Raw genomic sequence first — 10,337 nt, 5'->3', positions numbered from 1 at the left:
TATATATATATATATATATATACACACACACACACATACAGCTATATGTGTTTCTGGCCTTATGTAAACTACGTAACCCACTCATTGGTCAGTGATAGTAGGTAGGTACTATTCCGTAACATTCAACTAATTATTACCTAACTATTCTGGAGACAGTACTCTGATAGGCAGGGTGTCTGAGTTCATACAGGACATGAAAAAATATTGTGGGAACAGTCTATACAAGCAATGTGATTTAAAAATTCATGATCCTGCCAGGCATGGTGGGGTGTGCACTTGGGAGGTAGGAGGAACAAGATCAAGGCCAGTTTCAGATACCTAATGAGTTAGGGACTACCCTGGGCAACATGAGGGCCTATAATCTCAAAACGAAACAAAAAACCATGATCCCATGTGAGATGTAGTGGTTTATTGATGAAGTTCTACAACAAATGGGTAGAAATGAGAACAGGCATGAGTTTGTTTGCTGGTCCATCATTACACATCCCATAAATGCCTGCTCAAACTGAGGAACTATTTCTCTGTTCTTTAATGTCAAATATCCCATTCTTGTCTATCTTCACACCTCCTACCATAAGGCAAAGTGATTCTCTAATTACTTAATATTCATGGCTTTTCAAAACCTGCTTGAATCTAAGAATACAGACCATTTCTTCTACGGTTTCCTGCTACCATTTATTCAGAGCTGTTCATATCCTCTGCATCATGGCACTGAGCATGAATGCTGACCAGTGACCCAAAGGCTGCCACTACATGTCACTGAGACGACTAACAAAGGAGTATTTAAAGTACACAGGAAAGGGAAAACAGTATTGCTTTTCCTGGTCGGGCTAAGTTTAGCAACCAGAATTGTACACTTAAACAGATATTTCAACTGTAACTGCTCTTGAACCACTGGGCTGTAATTTATACATTTCCAAAATGCCACCCTTCATCCTGGGCCACATCCCTGCCTTCCTTAGGAGTACCTAATGAGCACTGCCGAGGACAGTCCCATTCCCATAACAAATACCTGTCCCTTTCCTTTGTTTTCTTAGCCCAAGTTCAGAAATTTTACTTTGTTAAAACAATTTGGTATCTTAAGCATTACTGAGCCAACGGGACATCAGAATAATAGCTGTCTAAAGTTAAAGGTACAGTACATTAACAAACAAATGATCCTGAGTCATGAAGTCACAAACGCAGAGTAGGATGAGAGTTAACCCAAACTCCAATCAGGTCTTCAAGCTGCCTTCTGAATGGGACTTCTGGATCGTTCCTTTCATCTTTTCTTGTGACTTTTAGCTCCCTGAAAAGTTTCCAGTGAGGAATCACAGGAGGCAATGTGCTGTGAGTTCTTGAAACTATACAATGTATAGTCAGGCTAAATTACATGTGGTTCTGTATTTTTTGGTAGAGTGACTTATGGCAAGGCAGGCTCAGTTACCCCACCAGTCAACCCCCTGGGAGCTATAATTTCCTCCATAGCCATCACTGTTGTAAAAGCCTCCATAACTACCTCCACCAAACCCTCTGCTGCTGCTGCTGTGACTACCTCCACCACTGCGGCTGTTGCTAGCCCGGCTGCTGCTGAAGCTGGAACTGCTGGCCCCGCTACTTTGTCGATAGTCTCTGGCACCAAATCCTCCACTAAATCTGCTCTTAGACCGCCCACGACTGCCACCCTTGTAATGGTGTTCAAAAGCCATGTTTTCTAGCCAAGACGGCACTTCTTGCTTTGCTTCAACAAGAAGATCCAATAAATCTTTGGTGATATTTATGTTCCTCTCATTGAAGAACGAGGTGGCAAGGCCAAGGTTTCCGACACGACCTGTACGGCCAATGCGATGCACATATTCTTCGATGTCACTAGGCAAGTCAAAATTGATGACATGTTTCACGTTGGATATATCCAGTCCTCTTGCCGCTACTGCTGTAGCCACGAGAATAGGACTTTTTCCTGACCTGAATTGGTGAAGGGCCTCTTCCCTATCTCGCTGAGATCGGTCTCCATGGATACTGGTACAAGCATATCCTTCATGGTATAAGAAATCCTCCAGAGAATCTGCACCCTTTTTGGTCTCCACAAACACCAATATCAGGGAATCCTTTCCTGTTGCATTCAAGAGGTCAAGCAGAAATGACCGCTTGTCTGCTTCTTCCACCCACACAACTTTCTGTGTGATGTTCTCAGAAGTAGACCCAACTCTTCCTACGGCCAAAAAGATATATTCATCCAAGAAATCACGAGCCAGCATCTGTATTTCCTTAGGGAAAGTAGCGCTAAACATCATAGTATGGCGGACACCTTTTGGAGGCATGGTGTCTTGCTCAACTATTCTTCGTATCTGAGGCTCAAAGCCCATGTCCAACATCCGATCTGCTTCATCTAACACCAAGTATTTGCAGAAGTCTAGTCCGATCTTTCCTCTCTCCATCATATCCACTAGCCGTCCTGGAGTGGCTACCAATAAGTGGCATCCACGTTCCAAGTCTCGAATCTGCTGGCCAATATCAGCGCCACCATACACCACACAAGGACGAACTCGAGAGCGGTAGGAGAACTTCCTGGCCTCCTCATAGATCTGCACAGCCAATTCTCTGGTTGGAGCCAGGACCAAGGAGATTGGATACTGTTTGCGACGCCCATACTTCCCATTCTCCTTCACGGCCCTCAGTGCCTCGCCTGGACCATCTGTATAGATCTGACTCAAGATTGGTAAAAGAAAAGCTGCCGTTTTCCCAGACCCTGTCTGTGCACACGCCATCAAGTCTCTTTTCTCCTTGATAATAGGAATAGCATGCTTTTGCACCGGAGTTGGGCGGGTATAACGAGTGAGCTCGATGTTTCCCATAATAATTTCTCCCATCTCAACATCGCTGAAACTTTCGATATGTGGAGGGCAGTTGTTCCCTGTCGCCTCCACCGGAATGTCATCATACTTCTCAAAGTTAATCCCAGTATTGCCTCCAGAAAAGAGTTCCTGCTCCAAGCGTTCGCTTGGCGGGAGCGGTTTAGACCAGTCGTCTTCGTCGGCCTTGTCACACCAGCGACTGTTCCCGCCCCGTTCAAATTTGCTAAAGCCGCTTCTACCCGCTCCACGGCCACCACCACCACCGCCGCCAACGCCCTCATAGTCACTCCGCCCGCGATCCTCAAACCTGCCCCTGGATCCGCTTCCACGGTCCCCGAAGAAACCCGACTTGGCTCTGGCGTCGCTGCGGGAGCCGAAGCTGCTGTAGGCATCCTTGTCTTTACTCCACCGTGAGCTGTCCTTGTCGTAGGACGCTTTCGAGGCTTCCCGGTTCCGCAGGTGAGGAGGGATGTAGCGCCCTTTGCTGGCTGCGCTTCCTCCTCCTCCTCCTCCTCCCCCTGCTCCTCCTTCTCCGCTCTGGCCGTCGGGAGAGTTCAGGTCTAGGCCAGCCAACTGCTGGTCCAGCCCGAGCTCATCTTCCTCTGCCACATGACTCATACCTGAAGAGTACGGAGAACTGGGGTCGAGGTCCTAGCAGAGGAGGAGAACGGCACGGTGTGCCTGCCGGGCGGGCGAGCTAGTTCCTCCAGAGACGGCAGCCGGTGCCACGGAGCCTCCAGTCGCTCTCAAGGTCCTGCTCCAGCTAACGCTATGGCTCCCGGCCCCCGCGACTGCGCGCTGATGGGTAATCTCGCGAGACTTCCTGGGCGGGCCTAGCCTGCCATGCCGGACGACGCGGTCACCGGGCCCGGCTCCCTCGCAGACGGACAGCTGCAGGACAGCACACGGGTGAGTTCATAATGGAGGTAGAGGTCCGAGGCGGCCTGGAGCCCAGGACATCGATGGCTGTGCCCGGTTCGGTGGTCTTGGCTTCCCTTGCGCTCTGCGGATACCCAGGTTTTAAAAGTTCTCCAGATCTCGCGAGAACTCTGTCGTCTAGCAGTGAGGCCTGAAAATGGACTGTAGGCCTCTTGGCCCCCGGTTGCTCCCTGCGGCCTTTGTTTTTATCCTTCGCCCTTCCTTTCTCTCCAGCGCGCCGCCTGCCTTTTCCCTTAGTTTCCGGGACTTCTCCGGTTTACTTAGCTCTTGCTTCTCCAACGCTGGAGTTAGGCGGAAAGAGGCCTAAGATGAAGAAGGCAGCTGGTCACGTGGCCACAGGTGTCCCGTGGAGTGGCCATTTTGGGCCGCAGGAAACGGTTGCTTAAATAGAGTGTTCCGAGTGGGGGTGGGGAAGGGGGAAAGGGCGGTTGGCGGCCGGGCTGGGGTTGGGGGAGGTCAGGGGGGCGTAAAGGATGTGTTTCCCGTGAGACCCTGGAAGGGCCGAATGCTCGGAGAGCTCGAACCTGTTCACCCGGTGGGAGAGTGAGGCTGAGTAAAGGAAGCACGAATTCCGCAGAGTAAACGGCATGGAAGCCACTGCCCTGGGTCGTGCAGCGTGAGCCCTGCTCTGTGCTCTAGCAGCCTGCTCCGCGGCTCCCTGAGGTGGAGCTGGAGGTGGAGGGTTCCCTGGGCATCCTGCTTGGTCCGGGGCAAGGAGAGAGGGCTTGTGTGTTATGAAACAATAACTCCAAAATGGGTGATTTGGGGCCAGCGGTGTTTACAGATGTGGATTTGAGCGTGGGTCCCCATGCGAGTCTAAGAAGGGTTTGTTTGAAATGTGTGCTGCTGACTTTTGTAAGAGCTGTTTCAGGACTGGAAGGGTGGCTCAGCAGTGAGGAGCCCTTGCAGCTCTTGCAAGAGGAGAGGAGTTAGTTTTCCAGCATCCACATCTGGTGACTCACAACGGCTGTTAACTTAGTTCCAGGGGGATCTGCGTCCCCTGCTGGCACGCGTGAGTACTGTATCCAAGCAGTGCACATACGAAAAAGTAGGCACCTATGTATATACATACATTTTAAGTGTTTTAGCAACCTCAACGGAAGAGCTCGTTATTGGTTTAGTTCGTAGTAGATTTTGTACATCTTGCTTCTGCCCATATAAAGGTGTTAATTTAAAATAGGGTCCTTTTTTTTTATTTCACAAAAGCTATAGAATTGAGATAAAAACAGTATATATAAATTTGATGTATGGCATATATATGAGAGTGGGTGAAGATATTTGGTATCATGGTTTCTCTTAAGATTTTTAGTTCTATATGGGCAACTGAAGATGAAGTCAGTATCCTCAGGAAAGCAGAGATTAAAAAAACTTAGACAAGGGCTGGAGAGATGGCTCAGAGGTTAAGAGTATTGCCTGCTCTTCCAAAGGTCCTGAGTTCAATTCCCAGCAACCACATGGTGGCTCACAACCATTTGTATGGGGTCTGGTGCCCTCTTCTGGCCTGCAGGCATATACACAGACAGAATATTGAATACATAATAAATAAATATTTTTTTAAAAAAACTTAGACAAAAAAATAAAAGTGATTCCTTGACCCCATTAAGTCTGGGATCTGCCTAACCTTTGGACCCCTGAACTCCATGAACTATTAGGTCCTGTTTTATCTTTATGCCATCTTAAAATGTATTTTTAAAGTTGCTGAGAACAGAGAGATCTTAACTGACACCAGCATGAACTACTAAGTCACCAAACCAGATTTAGTCAGAATTTTTCAGCATAGGAAGGTAATAGCAACAAACTAAAAATGGAGCATGTTTACAGTAACCCTGAAAATCAGGGAGAGGCCCCAGAGGGTCTTTTGACGAGGTTAGATGAGTAACTTCATTTTGAATGCCCTTGCACTTTTACTAATATTAGTGCCATGGACCTTCACTAGTTAAAAGGGCTTTTCCCCCTAGCCTTTCTGATCTCCCTAGGATCATGATCATGTCATGATTAGAGATTTGATTAACGATTTGCCTTACATTGTTCCAAATCAAAGGACCAGCCTGGTCTACAAGAGCTAGTTCCAGGACAGGCTCCAAAACCACAGAAAAACCCTGTCTCGAAAAAAACCAAAAAAAAAAAAAATTCTTCCTCCAAATAAGTTCGGAACTTCCCGATATCAGTGTAGAACTCTAGGTAGATGCTTTCCGGATTAGCTCTCAACAATTCCGTATTCTGCTCCTCCCCTCTGCTTCAATATGGAGGTGTTGGGGTGGCATATCTGTCATTAGGTTGGAAAACACCTTGAGTTCTGTCTTGCTGAACTCTAACTCTGCAACATGAGAAAAACCCAAGCTATAAAATATAATCTGAAAAGAATCATAAAAACATGCCGTGTTCTGAATTCTAAACCATAATAAACTGAAAGTGACAACAATGCCTGTTTGACTTTCCACTAACAAATTCTTAATCTGCAAGTGAAAAACTCACCTCCATAGTGTAAGTCAGGATCTACCTCCCTGCACCCCAACTAACATTTTATTGATTCTCTGGGAATTTCACATCATGTACCCCAATCATACTCACTTCCCAGTTCTTCTTTGTCTGCCCCTCCCCTTGTTACCCCCCCTCCAAAAAAGGGTAAAATAAAGATAAGAAAAAAAATCCTGTTTGTATTATCTGTATAGTCACTGAGCAGTCTTGGTGGCCAGCACCTTAAATAGAACTGAGTCCTGCTACTCCCACACCCCCACCAGAAGCCATCAATTGAGCTCTGTGCTTCAGCATCTCCATCACACTTTCTGAGATCTCTTTGATGGCTTCTTGTCTAGGCCATTACTTTGGGGGGGTGCATAGGACTCATCACTGAAACCATCCGTGTCCCTCTCATTTCTGCATCTAGAGTCACCATTATCACTGCAAAAAGTAGCCACTTTGTCTGAATGGTCTGTGCTCCATCTGAGGCCAGTGTGAAGTCCAGGTCTGTGCTGCTGGTGAGGGCCATGTCTAGGTCTGTTGTTGTACTGTGACCAGGTCATTGTTGATGTCTGTGGTCTGTGCTCAGCCAGGTCTACCTTTGTGTCTTCAGAACCTCTCGAGGGCAGACCAAGTACAAAGCATATACATGGCCTGTGCTTCTTGTCTGCTTCCTTTCCTTGCCTGTCTGGACCACCCCCACCCACAATGCTGCACTTGAGTCAGTCTGTCCCCACACTTGGCTGTCTCTCAACTTCTGAACTTGGGAAAGAGTTTAAAGGGGAGATGCCCTGACAAGGAGATCTGCTTGTCTCCAAGCCTGTCTGTGCCTGCCTTTAATTAAAAATGGTATTGATTTTTCCCTGCTTAATGATAGGCACTAGTCTGCCCTCCTGATGTTCGCCACTGACAGCTTAAGTATGAAACAAAGGGCACTTATTCAACACTTAATGCAAAATTATGACTGATTAAAAAGTGATTTATCATGAGAACTACATCTGTAGAGGGTGTGTGTGTGTGTGTGTGTGTGATGCTTCCTGTACCAAGAGTTTGGAAGGCACAGCAGGACGACAGAATAATTCTCTCCTTTTATAATCCAGTTTTCCTCATTCAACTCTTCTTCCTTTGTTTCTATACAAAATGGAAAACACAATTTTCTGCTTAATTCAGGACCACAGAACACAGGAAGAGAATTATAGAAGTTACTCTGACAGCATCCCCCAAAGATCTATTGTTAGGATGCCCTGAGGACTCTGGGAAGGGAAACAGCCTTAATTTTCCTAGAACTCCGTTCTGGGGTCTTCCCATGTTTTACTCTCTTCTGCTACTTCTCATGGTTGACGCTTTGAAAGTGGCACAGCACCCTGGATGAGAAAGTGTGACTAAAGACTTTAGAAAGAAGATACAGAAGCCCGGGGGAAGTCCAGCTGCATAGTGCCATCAGCTTCTAGGAAAGAACAACAAAACAAAACAAACAAAGCCCTGTACCAGCTCTATCATTTTCACTCCACAGAAAACCAAAGAAAACATGTCCTTCATACAGGCTAACAAAGTAAAAAATTCTTATTTTCTTATCTCACAACTGACTTCTCAGAAACAATTCAAGCAAGAAGAGAACAGAATAAGTAGTAGGTAGTTTAAAAAATTGTTTTTCGGGAGGCAGAGGCAGGAGGATCTCTGTGAGTTCTAGGCCAGCCTGGTCTACAAGAGCTAGTGCCAGGACAGGCTCCAAAGCTACAGAGAAACCCTGTCTCGAAAAACAAAAACAAAAAAAATTGTTTTTCAGTGCTGGTGTGTGAACCCAAGGTCTTTAAACATGCTAAAGCATTACCACATCTCCATCTTCAAATATTTAAAATAATAAGAGAAAAAAGAAGAAAAACTAGAGACTACTCAAAAATTGAGGGAATTTGTGAAAGGGTTTTTACAAGAAAAATTTATGTCTCACAAACTTAGATCTAGGGGCTGGAGAGAGCTCAGTGGTTAAGAGTACTTCTCTTGCAGAGGACCTGTGTTCAGTTCCCAGCACCCATATGGATGCTCTCAACCTCCTGTAACTCTAGTTCCAGGGTACCCTATGCCTTCTGGCTTCTGGGGACACTGCACATGGCACACACACCTACAACACAGACACACAAAGTAAGGGAATCTTTCAAAGAAAAAAATGAAGATTTAAAAAACTTTATTCTTAAGTGAGCTAACTGACAGTTTGCATAAATAACCATAGCAACAAAGCATTTGATTATGTAGTTCCATACCATCCCCCATTATTATGTTACTGTTCAAATTCCTGATAGACTAATTATATGCAAAATGTCTAGGTACATATATTCTGCGGGCTTAAACACACAGACACACACAGAAAGTGAGAGAGAGAGAGAGAGAGAGAGAGAGAGAGGGGGGGGGGGAGGAGAGAGAACCAGTAGAGTATGTATGGAATGCCCTTCACGGACGTCCCTGATTTAGTATTGTGTATATATAATATAGAGATAATCCTACATATAATACAGAGACATTTAAGGTATGGGTCCCTGGAGATTGTTGCCTAAGTTATACAAATACCCAAAGAACTAAACAAAGGTATCCCATAAGGAAAGAATACTCCAGTGCATGAGATGCAATGACACATGGACCTGAGCAATAATTCTTACCCCAATAATGCATGTTTGGTACCAGATGGGAGTGGCTATGGGTCTGGTGAATCACAGGCATTGTCGTGCTCTGGTTTTTGTTCTTGATGATTTGTGTCCTTGAAACTCTGATGGAGCTTCATCCTGGGGGTTGCTTAGGTGTAGTAGGAAGGCCGTTTGTCCCAGCTGCCCAGACCACGAAATAATCACACAGAAACTATGTTATTTGCAATATTGTTTGGCCAATAGCTTAATCATATTGCTAGCTAGCTCTTATATCTTTGGTTACCCCATTTCTGTTAATCTGTGTATTTCCCCAGCGGTAGCTACATGATGTCTCACAACTCCGCCTTCTTTCTCCCAACATTGACTTTAGTGTGTGTTCCCCCTTCACCTCCCCCCCACCCCCGCTGCCTAGCTCTGCTCTGCCCTGTCAAAGGCCAATGCAGCTTCTTTATTCATTAACCAGTAAAGGCAACACATATACAGAAGGACTTACCACACCACTTAGGTCAGAGGATTGTTAAAATATGCTGTGTAAGCAAGCTAAAAACAAAGGCTTCAAGGAGACTGGCTCTGTCATGGAGCTTTCCAGATTGCTCCATAAGCCTCACGATTCCAAGCAGCCAAGATACTGGTCCCCACTGTTACTACCTACCACAGCCTGAGGAGACTGTATGGAGACCCTGCACATCGTCAGCCCTCCTCATTTCGCAAGCCCAGCCCTGTGATTTCAGTTCTGTTATTTCATATCTCTGAACCCTGGTTTCCTCACCCAGATGTAGGTAGTGATTAAATATGTATTTCATACAGAAATGAACATTGAAAACCCAAGCTGATTCTGTAGTATGCACAAATACATCATAACTAAAATGTTTTCTGACATTTATCATGGATAGTTTGAAAGGACCCCATAGACTCAAGTGTTTGAATGCTTCATGGATAGGGATCGGCACCATTAGGAGGTGTGGTCTTGTTGGAAGTGTGTAACTGGATTTGGGCTTTGAAGCATCATATATGTTCAAACCACACCCTATGTGATAGTTCACGTCCTGTTGTCTGCAGATCAAGATATAGAACTCTAAGCTCCTCCAGTACTATGTCTGCCTATATGCTGCTACCATGCTTCTCCTATGACAATAAGGGACTAAACCTCTGAAACTGTAAACCAGCTATAATGAAATATTTTCCCTTATAAGAGTTGCCATGGTCATGGTGCCTTTTCAGAGCAACAGAAACCCTAACTAAAACAGTCATGCACCACTGTTGGTTCTTAGTAGTCATAAATGCTATCAAACCGCAGTATATACCTCAGAAAATATTTTCATGAGGGGAAAAGTCCATTGACAAAACAATCAGTTAAGATCTCCGTAGTCACCCCAACTTTCTGTGACCATCACTCTTCTGGCATAACAACCTTCCACCAGCAAACAAACACAGTTCCTGAAGTCTCACAATTGTTAACATTCTATTG

The 10,337-nt window shown here is 45.6% G+C and overlaps 1 protein-coding gene across 2 annotated transcripts; it reads right to left on the bottom strand.

Annotated features, from left to right (window-relative positions):
* Positions 1-603: 603 nt before the first annotated feature.
* LOC101997135 (putative ATP-dependent RNA helicase Pl10) lies at positions 604-3,470 on the bottom strand. Of its 2 annotated transcripts, XM_005348846.2 has the most exons (2): positions 3,365-3,452; positions 604-3,283 (listed from the first exon to the last, which is right to left on the bottom strand). In XM_005348846.2, the coding sequence occupies exons 1-2, from the start codon at positions 3,450-3,452 to the stop codon at positions 1,419-1,421; spliced, it is 1,953 nt and encodes a 650-aa protein (XP_005348903.1). In that variant the 3' UTR covers positions 604-1,418. The 2 variants fall into 2 exon arrangements, with proteins under 2 accessions (XP_005348903.1, XP_005348904.1); XM_005348847.2 differs by having other exon boundaries at positions 604-3,470.
* Between the last annotated feature and the right edge of the window lie 6,867 nt (positions 3,471-10,337).

The sequence above is a fragment of the Microtus ochrogaster genome, chromosome 6 (genome assembly GCF_000317375.1).
Source record: "Microtus ochrogaster isolate Prairie Vole_2 chromosome 6, MicOch1.0, whole genome shotgun sequence".
Taxonomy (NCBI): Eukaryota; Metazoa; Chordata; class Mammalia; order Rodentia; family Cricetidae; genus Microtus; species Microtus ochrogaster.
Note: the sequence above shows the minus strand (reverse complement) of the source record. Positions and strands in the feature narration are given on the sequence as shown.